The sequence below is a fragment of the Natator depressus genome, chromosome 1 (assembly GCF_965152275.1).
Source record: "Natator depressus isolate rNatDep1 chromosome 1, rNatDep2.hap1, whole genome shotgun sequence".
NCBI classification, from domain to species: Eukaryota; Metazoa; Chordata; order Testudines; family Cheloniidae; genus Natator; species Natator depressus.
The window spans coordinates 157,885,970-157,911,429 of NC_134234.1; the positions used below are offsets into that span (position 1 = coordinate 157,885,970).

At 43.0% G+C, this 25,460-nt stretch overlaps 1 protein-coding gene across 2 annotated transcripts in view; it reads right to left on the bottom strand.

Annotated features, from left to right (window-relative positions):
- Positions 1-25,460, bottom strand: part of PCP4 (Purkinje cell protein 4) — a 69,586-nt gene that overhangs the window by 20,478 nt on the left and 23,648 nt on the right. Inside the window, exon 3 of one of the 2 annotated variants that reach the window (XM_074969837.1) lies at positions 20,343-20,405. The exons of the other annotated variant lie outside the window; for it this stretch is intronic. Coding sequence (XP_074825938.1) covers positions 20,343-20,405 — 63 coding nt within the window. The remainder of the gene's footprint in view (positions 1-20,342; positions 20,406-25,460) is intronic. 2 annotated transcript variants of the gene reach the window in all.

A 25,460-nucleotide genomic window follows, 5' to 3' on the forward strand; every position in this document is an offset into this window, starting at 1 on the left:
AATTGTCAATAAAGCTTATTAGCCACACTATCTCCATTGATACACTCAGTTGGCGAGCTGTTTATTGCTCCAGACCATACTCCTCTAATCCATACAAACTCATTTTTCGCTTCCTTGTAGCTAAGAATTACAAGCCCTCTGAGTTTACGAGGCTGGTATCTAGATGAAGGACTGGAAATTTTATCTCTTTCCTCCACCCACCAAAACACAAGTTGGGCTAGTGTAATAAAGGATTTCAATTAGGATCAAAACCTCCACATGACACAGTGAGCGCTGGCATATTGAGGATAGGCAGTGTACAGTACATCCCAGGACCAGCTACAATTGTGCTATATAAAGACCAGCTAATTCCAAAAACTGCTCAAACCTTAGAATTGAACACAGATTGAACAACCTCAGAATTTTTATTTTTCTTCTTTTTCCCTCAAGAGCCCAACCCTTGCGCCCTTTCTTTGTCATCTTAAATGGAGGAGAAATAGAGAGAATGAACTGAAAGCCCACTTGTCCTCCAAACAGTATTTTAAAACCTTGAGTCTAAAACAAGTACTCTTTACTCAGTCAAAACTCCCACTGATCTGGTTGGAGGGAAATTTTTCAACTATTCAGATACCTTTTGGGGTTGTAAAGTAACTGGATTGACTCAAAAAAGGGACCTAGGTGTCATTGTGGACAGCTCAATGAAAACCTCTGATTAAAACAGTGCTTAAAAAGGCCAACAAGACGGTAGGAGGAATGAGGACTGGAGTGAAGAATACTATGGAAAATATTACATTGCCACCATATAAATCAACATGCATCCTGACCTGAATTAGTACATGTAGTACAGGGCATGTTGGCCTCATCTCAAAAAGGATCTTGCAGAATTAAAGAGGCTCATTGAAGGGCAGCAAGAATGATTAGGGGCACAGAAAAACTCTCCTGAAGGGAGACTTAAAAGACTGGGATTGTTTACTTCACAGAGGAGGTTAATAAAAGGGGACATGCTAAAAGTATATAAAATAAGAATGGGGTGGAGAAGGTGGATTGGGAGTTTCTGTTCTCTCCGCCTCATAACACAAGATCAAGGGGACATTCAACTAAATTGGAAGGTGGCAAATTCAAAACTGATAAAATAAAATACTGTTTCAGACAATGTGTCATTAGACTGTCATTGCCACAGAACATCACTGAAGCCAGGAATTTAGCAATATTCAAAGGGGGACTGGATATTTACATGGATAGCAAAGGTAAGCAGAGTCTGAATGAGCTCTCACCTGACCTCTAGTGATGAGCTGGGAAGAGGACTTCAGGAGCCAACCTTGTGTGCATGGGTGCCTAGGTGATGATGTGGCTACTTTACCCAAATGATCATTTTTGGCTGGTGTTGAATCAGAAGTCACTTTGTTATTGGGGGCAGGGGTTCTAAAAGGTTGTTATCCTTGTTATGTGAATCAAGGGCAGCAGAACTGTGCTTGACATACCTTGATTCAGGGACTCACCCTCAACTAAACTTCACTCGCCAGGCAGTGGACATGGGTGCCAAAGCCCAGTGAGTTGAGAGAGTGTGGGTACTTGTACCTGGTGGTGTGGCCCCCTGAGAGCTGTGTTAAGTGGTGGGACTTCAAGATATCCCAGAGGGGCAGAGCAGGCAGGCAGCGAGCAGCCATCAGGGCAGCCAGTAGAACAGAGCTGTGAGCAGCCAGCAGGGCAGCTGGTGGAGTGGACCTGATGCTGGAGCAAGTGCCTGGGCAGTGGAGCGAGTAAGGTGCCCACCCTCCAGGGTGGGAGGTGAACTCACACAAGGGAACCTCTGAACTCTGGGTCTTCACTGACCAAGGACAACAACTGAGAGTGGGGTGTGATGAAGGAATAGGCATGTTAAAGGAACCTTTGGTTGCTGGACTTAAGAACCTGAGGCAAAAAGACACTGCCCAATGAACTCTGGGGTGGGAGTTTGGCTCATGGGTTTATGCTTATGAACCCTGCTTGCAACATTTTCCCAAATTAATGCTGGGTTACATTCGCCCTTTCTATTAAAAGTTTCTTTTCTACACTCGGACTCTGTGCTTGCGAGAGGGGAAGTATTGCCTCTTACAGGAACCCGGGGGGTGGTCCCAGGTTACTGGGTGGGGGCTCAAGCCGGTTCTGTGTAGTATTGTTGAAAAGGAACCCCTAGATATTGAACCCGCCCTTGTTGTTGCCGACTCTGACTGGCAGAAGCGTTACACAAGGGTATCAGAATTATAATAAGTAACGCTAACAAAAAGTGTGGAAAGAAAACAAAACTTCATGCTTCATGGTTTAAACCAGACTATAACTATTAGTAATTAGGATAAGACCTCCATGAGGGGCAGATTATCGCTCTTCTGCCTACTGCAGGGGCTCTTCTATCTTTCTCTGAAGAATCCGGTACTGGGCACTGTCAGAGGTAGGATACTGGACCAGATGGATCTCAGGTCTGACCCAGTATGGCAATTCTTATGTTCTGTGTTCTCATTTATAGCAATGCTTTATATTTTGAAGAATAATTCTTCTTAGATTTTCTTTTAGTTCTTAACCAGCCATTGGTTGGGTTCCAAATCAGGTTATCATCCATAGAATAACTGTACTCATAGAAGGATGATACAAGATTATGAAAATCAACAGCAGATTGGCACTTAACTCCCAAAAGCCCCTGTGAAAATTTCAGCCTGTATGACCAGCAGGTAGGGGTGCTGTGGAGAGGGGTGTGTGTACGTATATCTCAGGGTAAATTCACACTGAAGCTGGCAATATAATTTCCAGCTCACGTGGATGTATCTACGCTAGCTCTGATCAAGTTACCATGCTAAAAAATAAATAGAAGCGTAGCTAAGATGGCACAAGCATCTTTCTGCACAAGCATGTGTGGACGGGCTCATGCTTGGGGTGGCTAGACCCTCCCGCCACTTACATCTGCACAGCTACGCTTCTATTTTTAGCATGCTGGCTCTACAATGGTTATGTCTCCTTGAGCTGGCAATTACACCTCCCGCTCCAATGGAGACAAACCCTACACTAAAACTGGTCTGATTTTATCCAGGCCACCAGATAAAGTGATCAGAAATAAATTTGGAAACATATTTTAAAATGTCTTAAAAATAACATTTATCATTTCTGAACATAATGCTGGGAGTGGCCATCTTGCTGAACGAATAATAGCAGCAGTAGATAGGGCTAATTCCTACATGCCTGCACTCCTGAGCTTTAGGGATTCCAATGAAATGAGCCCTGCGATTATAACCACTCCCAGTTTTGGTATCACAAAGCCCCCAACCTCCTGCCCCTTCTGTGTTTTTCCATCTCTAGTTGAGACACTAGAAGCCTGAGTGTCCCCTGGAAAAGACTTACCGAACCTGCTTTACGGTCATGGCCCCTGTGGGTAGGCAGGTTACACATTGCCTGCCCTGCTTTTGCAGGCCAAGTCACCAGTCTGTGAAAGCGTGGGGAGGAGGTTGTGTGGGAAAGAGCAAGAAATCTAAGAAGGAAACCTTCTGAGTGCTATTTTGAATACTCAAAAAGAAAAGGAGTACTTGTGGCACCTTAGAGACTAACAAATCGATGAAGTGAGCTGTAGCTCAGGAAAGCTTATGCTCAAATAAATTGGTTAGTCTCTAAGGTGCCACAAGTCCTCCTTTTCTTTTTGCGAATACAGACTAACACAGCTGCTACTCTGAAACCTGTCATTTTGAATACTGTTTTCTTTCTTGGGGAAGGAGGGAAAAGGTGTCATTTCCTTATGTAAGCCATGTGGCCTGAAACCTTAGGGAGAACAGAGCTCATGGCTGTCACCTGTTTGTGAAATAGGAGAAGAGCAGCCCAGAGCTGTTAAGAGCTGGCGATGGTCAGGGGCTCCACTAGTGAGGGTGCTCTCTGCTGGCATCTGTTGGAGAGCAAGGGGAGTTGTCCAAATGAACCAGGCCTGGTTTTAGTTCCATTTTATGTGGCCGTTTGGGACAAAATTGGTTAAAATTCGGTTAAGTTTTGCATTTGGGAGGCAATACATTTGCAATTGAATTTACTGGGAGATACAAGCACAAGACAGCGACATCGAATGTGCCTGGGATCACCCTGACCGAGAGTGCTGTCAGGCACAGCTGGGTAAGGGAGCCTGGACAGCACTGAATAAGGGAGAGTGAAAGAGAGAAAACGTTCTTGGCTTCTGCTAGAGCTGCCTCCCTGCTGCTAAGCACTTTGTTAATGGTCTTCGACACCACTGATCCCTACCTGAGAACTTGGCTGGGATTGTTAAACAGTGGACACTGCCGACTGGTGGCAGCTCCGAGGTTATGGACAGTGCACAGTGGCACTGACAGTAGTTTCAAAGTGACAGGCGGCTCAGACCAGTGGCAGCACCTTCGAGGGGACGGACGATGTGGAGCAGTGGCAGACTAGACCACTTAGATTGAAGCCACAGAGAGAGCGACAGCCCGCTTCAGGGACTCTGTTGCAGGACTCCCTACCCACCAATTAAAGCTGAAATCACCCCAGCTGGATTAGGTAGTAGAGACCCGGAAGCAGCCCAGGTACACTGAATTGGTCAGGCCAGCTGAAACTCACCACCTGATGTCAGTGAGCCCCTTCTTGGCCTCTGCCACTAGAATGCTCTTCGGGTCACACTGAGGCCAGAAACACCTGTTTCCATCTTCTGCGGGGCAGGAGCCTGACCTTTCCTCTCCGAGACAGACCTCGCTATGGCCCTCCGTGCTTTTGTTACTAGTAGACTAACAGCAAAGGTCTCCCAGAAATTTCAGCTAGTGAAAAATACCTGCCTGCTTTCTAAGCAAAGTAGCCTGGTGAATGTATATGGCTCTAGCGCTCTGCTGTAACTACTAGTAAGTAGTCTTCTGGCTGATATGCCATGTCCTGGCTACCTCAAAACCCAAAATGACCTGGACTCCAGCTAGTTCAGAGATCATCTCCCCAGTTCTGAACTGCCACATATCCTGTGCTTGTATGGAAAGTTTAAGATAATGGTTCAAAAAAAAAAAAAGGCTGAAGGAAACTGGAGGCAGAAGCCCTGACCTTCCAGTATATTCCAGCTGAGGTAGCCCTAAAGTTGTAATTCCAGCTGAGATAGCCCAGTCACATGTGATTCCTCCTGCAGCTCCTACTCCACACTCTCTGCCTGTCACAGGCACCAGGGGTGTGTTCAAGGAAAACAGGTGTGACCAGGACATCCCAATGTCCTCGCCATCCTTGGCTGCTACAATGGAACTTTGGGGACATAAGCAGCCAGTGTAAGTTAACTTATTTTTCTGACTGTTCAGATTTGTCTTGGGAGTCCATCCCATAGAAATTAGCCCAGGATCAAAAGATAGCAAAGGTGGCTTAAAGCTCCCTTGTATTTGTCACTGTCAGAGATTCCCCAAGTTCCACCTGACCACCTTCACAAAGCATTATAAGACACACCTCTTTCTCTGGGCTTATTGATAAGTACTAGTTCCATTTCCTCTGTTGTTTGGTCTAGTGGCAGTGTCATCCCATTGAAAATTTTGTTGCTGAGCTGGGTCAAGGAGTGATAGCTTCTCATACTATACATAGAAGAATGGTTTTTGCTTTTAACCAAGCCATACACAGTGCAAGCAGATACTGCGGTGCCATGTAAATATTTATAACAACTAAATGAAACACTGATATGCATAAACTACAGCTCAGTATGAAAAAATTTGCAAGTAAAATATCAGCATACAGTTACTCTTATAAAAATGAAATTCTTTTGTGCCTAGCAAGATAAAATTATAATGAATTAATATGGTTTGAATATACAGTGAATTGCAGCTTCTTTGTAGAAAATATTTCATAAGTACAGGAGCAATGATGATCTTTTACTCAGAAAAATCCCATCAAGAACTATTACAACAAAGCAAAGCTAACCTGAACTTCAGACTACAAAAGACAAAGGTCATGATGCTTAGGAAGTTAATGCACCATTAATGCGCAGTATAACTGAAGATGTGCAGGTGAAAGAGTCTCTGACCAAGATTTTGTGTGATAGAGAGAGGCACTTGTTCCAATACATTCTCAAATATGAGGGCTAGGGGGAGATTTGTGAAAGTAGAAACTATCTGGAAGAAATTGTCCATTCATGATTATAAAGGCTAACACGCTGCCATTAACTGGTTAGCAATTTGAGATCTTTAATTTAGATTAGAACCTCAATTGCTTTTGGACTGACTAGAATAGACAAGGAATAAATTCCAAAATCATGTATAAACACATTGTATCCCTGGATATGAGCCCAGCTTTTAATATGTTTGAAATTCAAACATGGCTGTTTATTTATATTGCCCCATATTTACTGTGTTGCTAATAAAGGGTTTTCTCAAGTGTCTACTGTGGCGTATCAGTTGTTTCACTAATAACTAATCAAGAATTAATAGTTTCCATACACAGAGCTGATCAGTAATCTATGGGACCATATGGATTATTAAGACAAATATAAGGCTGATGGAATTCAAAGTGCAGAAACAGAACTCAAGTATGTAATTTATTATTAATTATTACTATTAAATAATAGTATCGTTGCACACAATTGCTGGAAGTTCTGAACTCCCAGTTCCACACTTTAGTATGCCCGCTATCTCCTCACACAAGCACCTCTGTTCCCCCTCTCATGGTGCCTCTTACACCTGCAATGTCCTCCCTGATTCTGTATGTAGCCAAGTTTCCTCCTCTTCTGAAAATTCTACTTGAAAACCATGTTGTTTCCACAATCCTTCCTATTCCCACTCCATTGCTCTAAAATCTGACTCAAGTAAAATAAAATTGGAAATAATGTACAAAAGCTAATAGCCTCAGAACCTTCTCTTATTGCATTATGTTGAGCACCGGCCCCTGTCCTGCAAACATTTACATATGAGTGGACCCGTTGAGTTCAATGGAATTACTCATATGTGGAAAGTTATTCACGTGCTTTGTGTGCGTGCAGGATCGGGGCCAGAAATAGTAAGCTCACCAATCTCACTTTGTTAAATTAACAACAACAGTAATAAAAATAGCACCAGGGTGGTGGTGGTGGTGGTGGGTAATCTGGTGCTTATGAAAATGAAGACATGAATATATTGGACAGAGACCAGCATAGTGTGGGAACAAATTTTTCATGTACAAACTTCCCACCACATGTGAAAGGCAGTATTATGAGTAGACCACTGTGAAAGGTGCCACATCCATTAAGGACAGCCACTCTTCTCACTGCCACGGTGATGCCATCTTCTAACTACCTTCTCTGTCCCACTTCAATCCTTCAGCTGCATCAATACACAGGGCTCACCCTGGCCAGTCTTCCCTTCGGCTGGCTCTCTAAGCCTGTGAATCCTCCAATCACTGGCAGCAATCTCTTGGCATGATGTCTTCCAGCATGTGCTTGCCCATTCTCCTTCAACCACACACTTATACTCCCAGCACCTTCCAACCTATTCCTTCTGGCAGCTTTCTGTTCTCATACATTACAGTTTAAGTCACAACCCTGTAGTTTGCCCTTTTCTACTTTTGTATATAAAGATTCACGTGCATTATAATGGACTCAGTGACCGTTTTGCCATTAGCACCAAGCAAAGGACAATCCATGGTTGCCCTGCCCCTGGACCAGACCAGAAGGCAGCTAGTGACTCTGAGTAGCTGCACTAATCAGCGTGGTGAGAGGAGTGATGCAGCCAAGGCTCTGTCCAGTTGCACCAGGGCAAGGGCTGTAGCAGCCTCACTAAGGCTTCTCTCTTTCCCATTCTGTGCAGTTTGGGATTAATGTAAAGGGGTGCTAAACACAAGCCAAGCTGCCCTCTGAACCTATGTCAGCAGCTGGAAATATGCAGTTTCCCACTTAGCTGAGTGCAACTTTGGGACCCAGATGCAAACTTAGTATCTTTTGTGCTGGTCACTCTAGTACCTCCTGTAACGGAACATGGTAAACATTGGAAAGGATTTTGGGGTACATCTGGAACTAAACGTGATCACTCAATGACTGAGAGGGGGAGAGAGAAGGTGAAAAAAACACAGGTAAGTAGCTGGAAGGTCACTGAGTCAAGAGGGAATAATGGACGACAGGACCAAACATGGGATGGATTGGAACACTGAATATCTTCTCTGTCCAGGACACCAGTTCAACTGGAAATAGCCTTGATTTCAGTCCGAACCTGCAGCGCTCCTGCCATTCGGAATGCTGGCACTCCCTTGAGCAGGGACTTCCAATTATACCAAATCACACAGTGATTGTAGAGCATCAGGCTAAATGCATTATGGCAGTGATGCGCTATATGTTAGAATCATAAAAACCTTTGGAAGCTGATTAATAGATTATCAAATTATTAACAGAAGAACTATATAAATGGGGAGGCATTTTTCATTTCCAAAAGCAAGCCTTCTGGGGGGAAAGAACAGTGCTATGAATTAGTTTATGTAGTGAGAATGAGAGTCATCTTGCTGCTTTAGAATGTACTGGTAACCAGTGTGGTGCACTGATTTCTTTCCTTCCTCATTTTTCACGTCCACTAAATTAGAGCTGCTGAGCTGCTCCACTTTTATCAGGCTTTTTAGACATGTGCTGTTAGGGGTTTTAAACACTGAGAATGACATCATTTGCTAGTGTAAATCAACCTAACTCCATTGACTTCAATGGAGCTAGGTTGATTTACACTAGCTATGAATCTGGCCCTGACTCTGCATAGACACTCCCATAGAGTCCCGGAAGATAACTGGGCCACATTCATCTCCGATGTAATGCCATTGACTTCACTGGGATGAATTTGGCTCATACTCCCGTGTCAGCAGCAAGACAGAATCCCAACAGTGTGTGTGTGGTAGGAAGGTTTTTAAATGTTAACGCTGTCATTTGAAAGGAGCAAGTCAGTAGGTGTCTGGTATGTGCCAATCACAAGAAGCGGTCTCATTGCTTCTGGGGTGTGGTGAAGAAGCACACGGATCATTATAAGCCAACTTCAAAAAGAACTGTGGTACTTGTCAAGGGCATAATTTCAGTGACGCCCTTCCTCGCTAACATCTGACAGGAACGTAAATGCATTTCTGAGTGCTCTAAGCAGCAAAAACTGATGACATGTCCAAAGTTTCCTTTATTTCAATGTATAACTCCTGGGGAAAAAATACCCACCCTTTTAACCTTTTTAACCTTGCAGTGCCCAACTGACTTAGCAGCCTAAGTCTCATTTTCCACAGGATTTAGGCACTTACATGTCTAAGTCTCACTGAAAGGCAATGGGACTTAGGCTCCTAAGTCAGTTAGGCACTGCAATGTTGTGAATAGCAATGCCTAAATACCTTTAAAATCTGGGCCTAAGTGACTGACATAATTAAAAGTACAAACAAACTAAGACAAACTCTCACCCAGAACAGATTCAGCCACCACGAATTAGTGGTGAAAGCTAAGAGGCAAAGAGCGCAATGCAAAACCAGAGTGTGACAGAGGAGAGATTGAGAGAGAGGCACTTTCTGCTCTAATTTCTGAAATACGAGGGTGTGTGAGAAAAAACAGTATTTGAGAAGCAGTGAGGTCTAATGGATAGGGCACTCAACTGGAAGTTGGGTGACCTGGATTCTATTCTTGGCTCTATGCTGACCTGCTGTGTGATTTCACCTCTGTTTCTCCACCTATCCTTTGCCTGTCTTCTCTATTTTTTTTTCTGGGGGCGGGGGCAGCAGAGACTCTTTTACTCTGTGTAGGTATGCCGTCGAGCACAATGGGGCTCCATTGCACTAGACACTACCATAGTACAGTTATAAGTAATAATAATTAATGAAGCTATCCTTGATCTTTCTGTAGGCTGCCTCCCACTCGTGTGCTGTACAGCCACTGCAGTTCTGATTTTCTCATTCCATAACAATGAGCCAGGATTTCCCATGGAAAGTGCTTTTTATGACCCTCATTTTCAGAAATGTACTTGGACTTTTGCGTGTGCCTGACTTGCAAGCATGCAATGGCCAGTAAGCATTTACAGAGTCACATGCACACAGGTATGTATGCATTCAAATCTCCAACTTGCACGTGTGCCTTCAGTATTGAGCTCCCCAAAGTGTGGCTAATTTTTTTGAAAATGTGGACTTATCTGCTCCTCTGTGCCCCATTTTAGATCTCTTCCGAATATATCCATACACACAAGCACAAGGAAACAAACACAAAAATCTGTATAAACTAATCAAGTCATTGCTCCTGCAGGCTGGAAAAAAAGAGAGAGACAGAGACAGTTATTGTTATCTCTATTTTTAAACACTTGGAAGGCACTCAGAGACTATGATGTTGAGGGCCATATAAGTACCTACACAGATAGATTTGCTGCAGGAGCATCAGGCGTGAGGATTTTTTTCTGTCCAATATGTTCCAGCTAGCTGGCTTTCTGCTAAGGGTATTTGAGGGGGCCTTTAAAGGAAGAATGGTAGAAATTTATTTCAAAAGGTTTAAAATTTCAAGTCGAGTCTGGGGAGTTGAAGCAGTGCTTGTATGTTTTTTATTCCCTTGGGGACTTCTGAGCTTGGTGTGCTTGTCTGGGAACATTTCATCAGATGAAAAAGGAATCTTTCTGTTCCAGTGTGTCAGGTTTGGGGTTCTTGGGGTTTTTTTTAAACAGTGTCATTAAAAGTCACATCAGATAAACCCACACACACTTTATATACAATGCTGTATTCTTAGTGTTAGGGGATGTATTTATTTGGTGGAGTCACTGCAATCCATGATAAATGATACTAGAACTGAAAACTTCCTGTGCAGAGAGAGAACTCTGACCAGACTATACAGTCAGTGCTGTGCTGATTTTCTTGATGCAACTTTTAATAAGGTACTGGTTAAGAAAACATGTGGAATTGAGAGTTCTCTCTATTATTTGATGAAATATTCAGCTGCAACGTAGCAATAAAAAGCAAAACGACACTAGACACATAAAAGAAGAAAGAAACAAGAGCAGTAGCTTCTCTCCCAGATGCTATATCAATTTTTTAAATCATAGATTTTTTTCATATTTTTTCTTAATATTCCCTCAGACAGTCCTCTCCAAAAAAACCCACATAATCATTCCGTGTATGTGTGTGTAATTTCAGAAGGTGTGAATTGTATTTCATGCACACGGCAAAAGTTGTCTTAATACTAAATAAACAATATATACGCAATTGTTTTTGGTTTGAAAGTTTTGGAGAAGATTCTTGACTGCTGATTTCTCCCTCTGGGTAACTAAGCACACAGTGCTCCTCTGATCAGAAACTGTACCTAGCCTTGAGCCTCAGAAGTGGAAACTCACCTAGGAGAGGAAATGCAATGCATGTGTAACCCCCCTCATACATGGAAGATGTGAGAACAGCCTAAGAGTCCTAGTATAAAGGACAAGATTGGCTATACCTAAGATATGCCAGCTGAGGTGAGGAGATAGGAAGGAGGAAGACAGTGGGAGACACGGAACATTCAAGTTGGGGGATCAGATCTGATGACTAAAGGAGTAACAGTCATGGGGAGGACATAAATCTATAAAGACCTGTTTGGTTTGGCACCTGGTTACCTGCATGACTGGCTCTCCTCCTAAATGCTGTCTCAGCAGATAAGTCACCTGGAGTGTTGTTTCTACCATCCCTAGATATGAATGGCTGGTGGCTCAGTATAGGGCCCTCAACTTTGGATCTTGCTTCCCACATTGGTCTGAAAGAGATTGAGTTTGTTGACCATTGGAGCATGGTGCAGGGCCCACCTGTATTCTCAGTGTGCGACTGTTAGGAATGATATACGAAATTTATGGTTAAGTTGACTATGGCAGGGATTTAGATACTTTTTTATGCACACTTAGTTAAGGTGCATTATTGTAACTGATGTCCGTGTGCCCATGAATGTTCTTGAGAGGGGTATTTTTGCAATTTTACGAGGTGGAGCTTGGACATGAGGCCAAGTTCTGTGCTGACTGACACGTCATGCATCCCAACTGACATCAGCTGGGCTGTAAAGGGTGTAAGGTGGTGCAGAGTTTGACTGCTGGAATCTGTGGATCGGAAGTGGAAAGGAGGAGGAAGGTATGTGTTACTGATTTGGACATCACATTCTGGAAAACACCACTTCTAAGGAGAGGACACTGGTAAAATACAATGATGAAAACAGTTGAGGACATTTGTACTGCACGGTCACTTCCCCCTGCCACTCTACCTATAACCCAGGAAGTTCAATATTAACTAGTTTCAGACACTGCCACCTTACCTAACTCATTACTGGTGCCATGGGGTAAAATACCAGAGATAGCCTCAGTCTGGAAAGGATTTTTTTACATTGATTCAGCAAATGCCTGCCAGACCTTTTTTCACATGAGCAGCATTAGACAGAATGTCAAAATAAACAATGCTGTAGTATATAATGCAGTGTGATAGCTCAGTCACTAACCTCCCTTGTGACAAAAGGATATGACAGCTATAGCTAAGCAGATACTACAAAACATATTCCATGAATATTCAATTTGAATATGTAAACAAATTAGCTTCAGAGCTGTTCCCTTCCCTTTTGAGTTCATTTTCCACAAATAACAAGGTTACTTGCAGGACTGCACCCAGAAATAATAAATGGTGAGTGTGTATTGGAAAATGTTCATGGGAAGTGAATTTTGAGTTCCTAAACACAAGTATTTACCCCATTAATGCCTACGGGCCCCAGCCAGGGATTCTGGTGCCATTGTGCTCTGCATTGCACACAAGTGAATGCAAACATGATTGATTAGTCTTCTGGACACAGCAATTCTATAGTTGTCTCTGGTTCTCAAGCTCTCCTATGTTGTGCAAGATCTCCCTAAGTCCTTGTTTGGACAAAGCTGTTACAGAATGGACTGCTGACTACAGTGCATAAGAATAGCTGGTTGGAGAGTTATGATGGATATCTCCATGCCTATTAATAATTCACACAATGATGAGAAGCACAGTGTGATGACTTCTTTGCATGTGTTGTAAATATGGCATACAAGCATGCATATTTCAGTGAGTTCAAACTGTGTTATTTCAGATGTGAAAGAAGAAATATAGATAAAGACTGAAACAGAAGTGATGGAATGCAAAATAACCCATACCTTGAGTTCATTAAGCAAAACTTCAGTTGTGGCCATGGCATATCGTAATCCTTGGGGACTATGAGATCCAGACCACAGTTCCACTACCATCTCTATGGACACACTCTGAAGCAGAGACCATACATCAAATGAGTAGGTACTTGAGACAGGAACAGAAAGTTGGAAAGAAGAATGGCATTTGTTAAATGATCACCCTAGCCCCGCAGGATGGGTCGACTCTACCTGCCAAAAGAGTTAATGCAAAACTGTCCGACTTTTCTCTTGACTCAGCAGCCTCAGAAAGCTGTCATAATCGTCACATGAAAATACATACAATTTGTAATTGTAGTTATTCATAATGTTTGATGGTAGAGTTGACATACGAAGAAAGGAATTTTCAATCACACAGAAATAACAGTTGTGTACCTCATGCGCTTTCAGAAGATAAGGAGGGGCTCTATTAATAGCAAAAAAGGATGTTTCCAAATTTAAAGACAGAGCCCACTGGTTCTGATGCAATTATTCCCCTGCAGAATGTGCTAGGTTGTAAAGAGCTGTTTGTATGGTGGCAGCTTGTAAGTTATGTAAGAAGAATGTAGGATGATGTGAAATTAGGTGAGCAGCGACAAGTGCTAAGATATGGAAAACCTCTTTGTGACATCACAAGACTAGTAAGCACAAGAAGGCCATGCACCTGGAATGGATAGGAAGTAAGTAGTACTTCTTTGGCTACTATTTTCCACTAGAATAGAAAGGACACTTAAAAACACACTAGACCAGATTCACCAACATTGGTAAACAAAATGTAACTTACACCTCCCTGCACTAGACTGGCTCCATGTGCTCAGGTCAGATTCATACCATGAGAGGGCAAGTGATGATAGCGTTTCTGTCTTCCACCATGGGGGAGCAGCTTTAAGTTATGGCAGGGGTGCCGTAGCAGCTCTGCTAGTAGAGACTGCTGAAGGGATACCATGAATCAGTAAATCTCCTGCCAACTCTGGCAATGCTCCTTTCTTAGCCAGTGCCTCCCACTGACTGGGCTGTGCCTGGCCCTCTGTACATGTTCCAGTTGAAGCTAGTAGTTTGGGCTGCTTTGAACCTTCTCACTGCTGGGGGTGTATGCATGAGTTTACAACAATTGAAGCTGGTGTAAACCAAAGCTTAATCTGTCTGATGCCTCAGAGAGCAGTGCCACAGTCCAGTTAAACATTGCTTTCTTGCTGGTGTCCTCAATTTATCATCTCTTGTTTCCCTCTTTCTATGGGCAGACTGGGGCCCTTGTTCAAACAGTGGCAGATGTGCTGAATAATGAGGACATCAAACATGCTGAATTCACAGGGAGCTGTGTTTAAGATAATATGCTAGTTCAAGTCCTGCAATGAAGACAGATATAAATTTAGGGCAAAAATTTCAAACATGAGTGAATACAGTTTTAGGTCCTTAAATTCATATTTAGGCATCTAAACTAATGTGGCCTGGTTTGCGGAGATGCTGAGCGCTACCAACTCTCTCTGAAATCTGTGGGGAGATGCATCTGCTTTCCGCGCCTGTGCAAACCTGGCCATTTTTATTTAGGTGCCTATAGGGTTTAAAAGGCTAGCTTTAGGAATCTATATTTGAAAAGATTACTAATGACAAAATATCAGTAAAACAGAAATGATTTTTTTCAATTTTCTGTGTAAATAGCACAAGCAACCTTGTCTCCTAAGAACATTAATTTATTGTGTCATTTTCCTAATAATAATTTTATTCTTCCCCACTCTTGGATAACAAGCTGACAAACTGTAGCTTCTTAATAGCACTATTGTAAATATTGGCCAAAAAGGCTCCCGGGGCCTTGTCTAGAGACCACTGAAGTCAATGTGAGTCTTTCCGTGGGCTTTGGATCAGGCCATGATGGTATCACAATGGTAAAAAGTCAGTCTTCAGCATGACTTGATCATAACCTGTAGAAGAACACTAAGCCAGGCCACGGCTATTTACAATTGTCAGGTGAGATAAATGTCTTTAAGGATCTAATTCTGCTGCCACTGAGGTCAGTGTGACTTTTGCCATTGAGCTCCAGCTGGGTGGTATTATTATTTAATATTTCTATTATAGTAGGATTCAGAGGCCCCAAACCAGGTCGGGGGCCCATTGTGTTAACTGCTGTACATACATAAGAGGAGGACATGGTGTTGTGTGTTATACAGAGAATGGCCATTTAAAATGTTCTGCAGAGTAATCCTGTCCTGTTTTGCACAGGTAGCCTGGGAGAAGAGGCCTTTTTCTCCACACCCTTCCCCGCTGAACCCACAGAGCAGCGTGATAGACTACTAAAGAGAGCAGCAGAAGGGGAGTCCTGCTAGTGCACCATGATCCCACAGGGGTCTAGTCAGGTCCCCAGTTTGTTAGGAATATGATTTGTGCACATGCTCTCCCTCTGCTACGAGCCATCCTACTCTGCACTGTCAAAATAGTTCTTGGAACTAGTCCGCACTGCTCCACTCCATCCCTCCCCAAATCTATACAGCTCACGCCAGGGTTAGGTGCTGGGAGGGGATCTACTGCCTTTTCTGAAGCCCACTTTCTGCTGTTGCTCTTCTTCAAGAACCAAGCAACAGGGCCACCACAAAGCAGGCCCAGATGAGTGAATTTGGGGCTGTAACTATATTGCTCAGATGATAAAGGAGTCTTCCCACTGAGAGACTGGAACATGAGAAGTCTCAGCTGTGGAAGTCAAAATTAGATGTTGCTACCAAGATAGGGTTGCCATCTAGTGGAGATCAAACAAGAACATACTATCATGAGTATTTACCAAGATGTCCACTACTATAAAAAGGAGTCTTTAACACAGATTTCATTTCATTGTCTGAGTTGTGCTGAGAGCAATGCCACATGTGTCTTCAAGGAGAGAGAATGAAAATACAATGCTTCTTGTGGTTGTTGTAGAGTTTTGCACAGTTTCCGTTCATTGAAAAATGAGCTCCTTGTGACTGAACATAGAAGCAAAGTCTGTTGTTCCAGTGCCGGAGTGATGTGTTGCACGAGTGTTATACATTTGTACAAAATGAAGTTAATAGGACTGCAACTGTCCCAGTAGCTTTGCTTATAAAAAGTTGGTCGGTAGGGATGCATGAGCTTGCAGTAAGAGACCAGAGGGGCCTGAAATACCTCCAGACTTAGTATTGTATTTCTACCAGTAGAAAAAAAAGGAAATGGATAGATAGAGGAAGCTGATAGAAACAAAGCTCTCTGCTTTGGTCGTAGCTTTCTGGCTGCAAACAACAGGAAAATGAGGCTTTACGCTGGGGATGGGGGTAGTGCTCAAACATTTAAAGGGACAGGACATCACACTTAGTACCTGTGGATCCAATAAAAATACCTCTAAGAAAATCAAACTTGCGTAGAACTCAAAAAAGGTATTTGCTAATCGAATAAATTAACCTTCAAAAAGAGCAGCTAGAACCAAACTAAATCTTGTCCCATCACCATGCCACTGCAATCAGTATGTAAAGTATGAAGAATAAGAAAATGAAAGGAAAGCAGAGCACAGAAATGGGCTTATTTGTCCCACAAAATGCCCTTTCTTTATTGGAAACTGTGATGGGAAGTAAAGGGGTTAATGTGGGCCTGAGAGGCCAGTTATGTTACCTGGCTACCTCATGAAGCCCAGCAAGGCAGGAGTAGGCTGGTTAGTATAAAGCCAGGAAGTTGAGAGCAAAAGAGGGCTGCAGGGAAGGAGTCTGGAGTCACTCTCTGGGAACAGAGAGGTGATGAGGAGAACACCCAGGGTGGAGAATAAACCCTGAGATTCTAGGTCTGAAGGAAGGGTCAACCCAGAGAAGTTAAGTGGAGGAAGCCCAGGGAAACAGCAGCAAGGAGTGGGCTTATGTAGATCTTGGCGGCCAGTTATAGGGTCCCTGGGCTGCAACTCAATGCAAAGTGGTACAGGATCTGGATTTGGAACAGAAGACTGCCTGAGGTGGCATATGGCCAGCTTGTCTGGTGGGACCTTTGTTATCCCAGAAGGAGAGGGGTGGAACTATATAGTGACCTGATCAGAGGGCCAAGTAACAAAGAGAGCGCACCCCATGTCACAGAGAGAGAGAAGGGTCACAGACTCAGTGAGAGTAACCAACAAAAGGGGGCACCAGATGGAGCACGAGCTAATTCACAGTCCTAGCCACAAGGAGGCACACCTGTTTCGTATACACCTTTCTAAGCGTATGACACATCAGCAAATAGAACAGCAACAACATGCATATTGTTGTCTATTTCTGCTGTGGGCCCAAAATTCATTTCCCACAAACACTGCGTGAACAACACTTCATCCGCACCAGTGTCTGCAGACAGGGATCTGAACATGAATCAGAATTCCACTTCTAATTCATCAGAATGCTTGAAAGTAATTATTTCTACGGTTCACCCAGTGCTAGTCTCCAGTAGCTGTTCCTGATCCTCTTAACAGTTAGATCATTGGCTGGTGGAGGAAGAAGGGCAACAACCTAAGTTCCCTCTAAGTTGCGCAGCCGTGCAGCAAGCTATAAAGGGCAGTGCAGGCGCGCAGCCACAGAGGGCTGGAGAGGAGAGAAGTAGAGGGGTGGGTGAGGAGGGGAGCAAGCTGGGGCATGCAGGGCTGCCGTGGGCCTCTCCCCCGGCCCCAGAGCTCCTGCTGCCCGGAAGAAGCACCTCTTCCCCGGAGCTGCTGCCAGCAGAGAGAGGGCTGGGGGGAGTCCTCTGGCCCCAGCCCCAGGGCAGCCTGCCTGCACCCCAAACTCCTCATCCCTGGCCCCACCCCAGAGCCCGCACCCCCAGCCAGAGCCCCCTCCCGCCCCCCCCCCCAACACCCCAACCCTCTGCCCCAGCGCTGAGTCACCTCCTGAACCCCTCGGCCCCAACCCCACCACACATCACCTCCATATTAGTGCACATATCAAAATTGATTCCGCACATGCATGGGAAAAATTAGCGGGAACGTTGGCAATGACTGGTGTTTAAATGCCACTTTTTGAGCTGTTTTCTTAGCATGACTCCGCAGCTGGGCAGCCTTCGATAAAGAGAAGGGGTTTCTTCCTTTAAAATGGAAAGCGTCATGTCGACACTCGGGAGAGCATCAGCAGAGATACTGGGTGGCAGCACCAGCAATGGAAACATGCTTAGGATGTTGACATTTTCCAGACTTCCAGCCGAAATACATTAAGGAGGCTGTATAGCGTGTCTAGGTACGTGTACAATATACACACAGCTTCCAAAGGAATAATTCACATTTGCTTAATTAACTAAGAGTACCTGCAAGACATAGTTTATGGAACAAGATCTAAAGTTGGGGTCCAACTTTCCTTTTCATACATTTGCTGCCTCATGTTTTGTTTAAAATTCCAAATGGGAAATCAGATTGTCCCTGACCCTCATGCAAGTGTGTGGGGTTGAGATGGCACAAAGGACCTTCACCCATCTCCCCAGGAGTCCCTGAACTTTGTTTCATAGATAGGACACTCTTTGTTATCATTACATTACATAAAAAATGTAACTGACACCAAATTTGCTTACATTGTACATAATATATAGTCAACACCACACATAAAAATGTCTTGTTTAACTAAAGATCTTATTTACTTTTGAACAAACCCTGCAGTCCTTATTCAGACAAAATTCCTGTTGAATCAAAGGACAGCAGGATTTGAGTCTCTGAGACTGTATTAGTTTAGGAGATTGGACAGTTTTATTCATGATGAAACACAAAGAAAACAATCTCAGTTCACAATGTGCTGAAACAGTAGAGAAAAAGACCTCTCCAATAACCTTACCAATAACTAAAATATTTTCTCTGACGTCCTTTTAGTTAACTTGAGGACATGAATGACTTTGCTGTGTGTGCAAACTTGGGCAATGAAACAAAATCTGTGCCTAATGAGTCAACGTGTTAAAAAACCCTAGCAAAATATGTATTTCTCTTTCTTCTTTAATATTTGTTTAACTGCATAGTTTTAGAATATTTGGAACCTAGGGTACTGATTTCATTTCACTATAACTTTATATAAACAACACTGATGGGAAAGTCATCTATCTTTAATAGCAAAGTAAAACAGAAATAACATCTCAGGATGAGTTAATCTCAAGAGGTGCAGAGGTTCACTTCAGAATAACAAAATTGATAGGCATATCCAAACCTTATCTGAACAATCCAAATCTCTCAACACTGGGGAAAAATGGGCTTGAAATCTTGTGAGAACAGGCTTGTTCATACCTTTTTTTCAATTCTTCCTTCCTTCAGTTAGTCCACAAAGTGGGTGAGGTAATATCTTTTATTGGACCAACTTCTGTTGGTGAAAGAGACATGCTTTTGAGCTTATACAGAGCTGCAGGAACAGTTGCTCTTTTGATTAGGCAACGAAATTGAAATGAACAATTTATTTGGTAAGTCTGGTCCTTTTCTTGTTCATGAATTATCCACAAGCTGACAGTGGCCCCATTTCTCAGCTGCATTAAAGCAAGGCTTGGTTAAAAAAAAATCTTCAAAAGTGTTTATTGATGGATAGTTGGGGTTTTAAATAAGCAAAATTTTTGCTTTCTGCAGAAAATTGAGTTTTCAGCCATAAACTTTCAGGGGGTTGTTTGGTTGGTGGGGTTTTTGTTTGTTTGTTTGTTTTGTTTTATGAAAAGTCAAGTTTTCCACAGGAAAAAAAGAAAAACATTTCCCAACCGCCTCTACTTATAGCAGCTTTGTGCTGGTGATGGGGTGTAAATCCCTTTTTGGCACTGAAAGGGGTAAGGAGAGCTGGATATTCAATTAGTGCAGCTGGAGTGGGGACCAGGCCCAATTAAATAGGAGTCTTAGCTGGACGAGGAGCTGGGTGGTTACTATAAAGAGAGGATGCCCAGAGTAGGAGGGGACTGCAAGGAGAGACAGACAGAATTCTGCAGTCCTGCTTGTAGCACTAGAGAATGGAGAGACTGGTTGGCTGAAAGAAAAGGCCCGGGGAGAGTCTGTAGAGAAAAATCAACATTTTTTAAGATTACCTCCACAACTGAAGGCTAAATTAAGCAGCACAAAAAGACATTTTATTTAGGCCTATACTTCCAACTTAGTTATTCTCATACTGGAAGATATCTGGAAATGAAAAACAAACACAAATACAAGTCTGGTTTTAGAAAATGAAAAGAAAAAGAGATTTTGTTGTGGCAAACTGCCTCCCGAGATCCCCAAAACTATTATGTTGTAACCCTCCTGATCAATCCCTGCGGTCTGAAGTAGAAAGCCAAGAACTGCATCTCAGTTCAGCAAGCATGAATCTGTTGTTGAGTCATGATTAAGTCAGGAAAACTATTAGTGCAGTGCCACTGAAATTTTACCTGTAGTAGTAGCTGACGATATTTCCAGAGAAACTTTGCTTGAAACCAGCACAGCTGAAGACCCTGAAGATAAGCCACAAACCAACTAAGCAAAAGATCTCACAGATGATCTTAAAACAAAAACCCGAAGACCCTGTAGGTGATCAGGTCAAAGCAATCTTCCTGATGAAACAGGATAAAAGTCTGATAAAAGTCACGTTCAAGAATCAGTTTTATCAACTGAGCAACTGTGTATGCTGATGTGGACTGGTCCTTGACACCCCACTAACAGTGATATGCCAAATGAACAGTTTAATTTTTTTCCTACAACCCACCATTTTCATTTTCATTTTACAGAATGAAAAATGCAATGCATGAAGGTTTGCATATCAAGTGGCTAGCATGATTAAACACGGATCAAGGTTTAAAAACTGTGGTCTTTATTTTTCCAGAAAACCATGTTCAACTTGTTTAAAAATGATTGTAAATGCTGGAGTGAACAGAATTTCTTATTTCAGATTCTGCATACTGTCCCTGTGTCGAGTGTTCGAGGATCCAGAAACTCAAAAATCAACTTAGATAACAGGTTTTAACTATTGGAAGAATACACTAAAGTCAATGTCTGTTCATGGAGGACCAGGCAACATACTCAGTCACCTGTGATAGCTCTACAGCTCATGAAGGGTCATAGTATCAATGCATGTTTTGATAAAGAAGCATATGAAAATATCAGGAAATGGTATGTACTAAAAATATTGCTTGACACAATCAAAGCTTTAGCTATTTTAGGTCTCCCCTTCCACAGCCACAGTGAAGTGCTGGAGAGTAATAATTGTGGTATTTACTCCCCAGATGTAATACAACTTTTTTCCCAACATATTAGTGACACCAAGAGAATCAAATACTTGAACACAACAATTACTGATGAACTTAACTCTTTTAACATCAAAAGCCAGGAGGCACATACTTAATAGCTGCAAATCAGCTGTTTTTCACTGTCATTCTAGATGCAACCCTGGATATTCGCTATGTTGATCAAATGTCCATTTAGCTTCACTTTGTTAGTATTGTTTATATCGAAGGAAAAAAGTAGGTATAAAAGAGTATTTTCTAAGCTTTCGGGCAGTAAGTGAGACAGGTATTGCCATCCTTGTTTGACTAGTTAAGTAATGTTTTATTCTGGAAGTTTGGATTAGACTCCAAATACCTGGCTGGACAGGGTTACGATGGGGCCAGTACAATGAACCGGAGCTTGTGGAGGATTCCAAACAAAAATGAGAGAGTTTCTTTCAGGAAAGGGAGACAAAGTGTATGCAACATACCAGGCCCAGCTCTAGGTTTTTTGCTGCCCCAAGCTCTGAGAGTGCAACTGCCCAAGGAAGAAGAAAAAAACAAGGGTGGCCAGAATGCTGCCCCTTGAAATGTGCCGCCCCCAGCCTGTGCTTGGTTTGCTGGTGCCTAGAGCCAGCCCTGCAACATACATCCATTGCCCACCACATCACTTTAACCTAGTTTTGGTGCATGCTGATGAAGATAAGGCTAGTTTGGACTGGAAGGTTGTCTTTTCAACTTTGCAGGAAATACATAAATATTTTGCAAAATCTTCCTGTCAGTGGGAAAAACTAATGCTTAAATCTAAAAATAATTTTTATCTTCAAATTCTTGCTCAAGAGAGCAGTTTTTCAAAGAGAAGAGGAACTTGATGATGCATTTTAGACCCTTGAAGAACTTGACAGCATTGATGCAGCAGATGAAATTGAACAGGCTTCTGAAGAATGAAGGAGGCTGTGATGGGGTGTATTCCCCACACTGGCCCTAAGAGGGTAAATCAGGCCAGGTAGGCCTAATTAAACAGCAAGTAGGGGAGAGATGTAGGCTACAAGAAGGCCACTAATTAGAAGCAGAGTCAACTGGGCAGGAACAGGAGGGCCTGTATAAAGCCCAGGAGCTGCAAGTAGCAAAGGGGGGGGAGCTGCAGGGAAGGAGTCTGCAGTCATTCCCTGAGTGGAGGGAGCGTGGGCTGTGTGACAGTCTAGATCATTACGTTCACCACTTTTACAAGACCATGGTACATTTTGTACTAAGTATACCTTGTGAGGTATCATTTGAAAAGTCATAACATGCTCGACATTATTGTCCTGCTAAAATGTGTATCAACACTGTATGTGAAGTTATAAGATTCCATTATGTATCATTGCTGTGACATGCTCCAAGTTTAAGAAAAGTAGGCCAAAACCAGTTTCATAGAAACAAAGCACAGACTGACACCAAGCCAGCTGTTAAAAGACTGTCATTTGCTTATGCGGCCATTCTCTGACGGGGGAAGGTGTGAATAAGAAATCTACATACCATCACAAGGATGGTTCAGACATCACGTCCACAAGAGCCTGTTTGTTGCCTGCACCCCCAGCTGGAGGTAATCCTCAAAGAAGGGAGAGTGGTATAAGAATGAGAGACAGTAGCCTCCAATTCACCTTGCTCTCCCCTCATCTCTACTCATGGCAGCCACAATGCTTGAAAGACAAAGAAAGCATCATTGAACTGGCTCTAAGGCTTTTCAGCCAGTACAGACTGCTGTAAAACATATGGTGAAACAAGGCCTTTTTGCTTTCAAGTTCACTTAGCTTGTCAAGTTAGGTATTAGCTTGCATTTTACTCTTTTATTTCTTTTGTAACCAGTCCTGACTTTTATGCATCATTACTTGTAATCACTTAAAATCTATCTTTCTGTAGTTAATAAACTTATTGTTTTATCTTAACCAGTGTGGGGGAAACTCCATTTGGGGTAACAAGGCTGGTGCATTGATGAAATGACAGGCTTTATGTGAGCTTGCATTGTTCAGTTGTGTGCTGAGCAGTACAAGACACACATTTCTTGGGGACAAGACTGGGACTGGGATTTTGCTGGTCTCACCCTGTAGGTAATGCTGGCAAAACATTCATGTAACATATCTGGGAGTGACTTTGCATGCTAGAGGATGTGTATTAACTGGCCAAGAGTGGCTGTTCACCAGTAAAGCAGTGTAAAACGCATCCAAGGTTGGAGAACTGAGAAGACATAGCTATTCCGCAGTCCAGATTGTACCCTGGGTAATGTCACACTGGCAAACCCAAAAAGGGTGGGGAGCCAGTTGTCTAGGAAGAAACCCAGGGAAACAGCAGCAAGGGCTAAGACAGTACCGGCCTTGGCTTCATATTATAGGGTCCCGGGGCTGGAACCCAGTGGAGAGGGTGAGTCTGGGTTCTCCTACCAGCCACTGGGCGTTGAACTGTGGCACAGGGCGTTGAACTGGACAGCATGTCAGCTCGACAGCAGGTCTGGAAGGGCTGCAATTTCCCCAGAAGGGGAGGAAATTAGTGACCTAGCTGGAGAGCCAAGCCACAAACCGGAAGCTGCTGCTCTGAGAGTGCAGACAGAGAGAAGAAGATGGATATAGAGATTGCTGAGGAGAGCACAGCACCTGGCAGAGCTAATCCCCAGAACAGCCAGGAGGAGGCACCACGAGGGTTGAGGGAACCCCGACACAGAGACCTTTACATCTAAAAGGCACTCTGCAAGACTGAATGGGCAGCTCAAATGAAAGCCACTGAGGTAATGATAGTAAATTTTCAGAGTACAACTAGAAGATGAAATTGTCACTGAACACAGGAGTAATGAGAACATATATGGAGCAAATACAACTTGTCCTTCATGGATTGGCTGTTCGATCTCAATCAGTTTTGGTGGCATAGGATCTTAGTTATCAAAGCTGCAGCCTCTGGAATCCTTCAGTCAAAGAAAATTGACAAGTTCCATGTCCTCTGGACATTTGAAAGCACAGTGAATGAGCTCAGAAAATGCAGATCTGAAGGAAATTAAAAAAGAATCTCAGAATAGGTGGGAAACAATGTGTTTTGAAAATGCAAAATATTCAAGCCACAGGAAGAGACATGTATATCTCATAGACAATGAATTTGTGCACAATTCTGTTAGAAGCAAAGGAAATAGTTTGAGGTCTTAAACAATATGATCAGGGAACTAAAATCTTGATGTTGGTGAATTTGACAGCTACTCCATTTGGTTTCCTCCGTTCCCGACAACTTCAAAATATAACTTTAGAGGAGTTAAAGGAGGAAGTCCTTAAACTCATGGGAAAACTAATTTTTCTTTAGACTTGGTTCATGAGATTATGAATTATTTTACAAAGAAGATGGGAGTTCAGTTTGTCACTTGGAGTCAAGAGCTACTTGAATATCATAGTGTCAAATTCTCTTGATGATGTTTTACCAGTAATGGAAATGTTGCATTGACTCTCTCATTACACCAGCTGGAGTGGTCAGTATTGAACATGCAATGAGCACAATAAGACATGTCAAAAACTACATGCGTTCAACACTATCATAGACATGGCTTATTGACCTTGTTCTCCTTGCAATTGAGAAAGACGAGACACAAGGTTGGAGCTGGACAGCATTATAGTACAATTTGCCAAGGAAAAGCATTGCCAGGGTGCAAGGTTCCAGTAATTGGAAATACGTAAGCCAACACAAGTTGGGTGAGATACCACTTTTGTTCAGGCCTGTGATTTGTTTTATGGGGTTTTTTTTAAACTGTTTATGTTTAAAAAAGCCTAAAGTGATGTGGCAAGGTGGGTGAGATAATAGCTTTTATTGGACCAACTTCTGTTGGTGAGAGAGACAAGCTTTCAAAACTACACACAGCTCATCTTCAGGTCATGTGACATGATGTCACGTAACCATTGGGCCACATGCTGCATATTTGCTGACCAGGCTCTGTCCCTTAAATCTGCCTCTGGAAGAAGCCCATACAGATATCAGGGGGTGTGTCTGAATAGACCTTGCCTGCTCACTACTGAGTCTCTAGGTTGGAACCCAGAGGAAAGAGGGCCTAGGCTCACCTGCCAGTCACACAGGAAAGTGGCATGGAGCCCCTTGATACAAGGGGATAAGGACTTTTGAAAGCCCTGAGACAACAGGGTATAAGAAACATGGAGACCAGAGAGGACCTAAAGACCTGATGTAAAAACATTGGATTTTTGTTTCTTGAACTCTGTTATCCTGGGAAAGGTGGGACTATAAGTGACTTGCCTGGAGAACTGAGTCACAAGAAAAGGCAGACCACCACAGGGCTGGACTGGC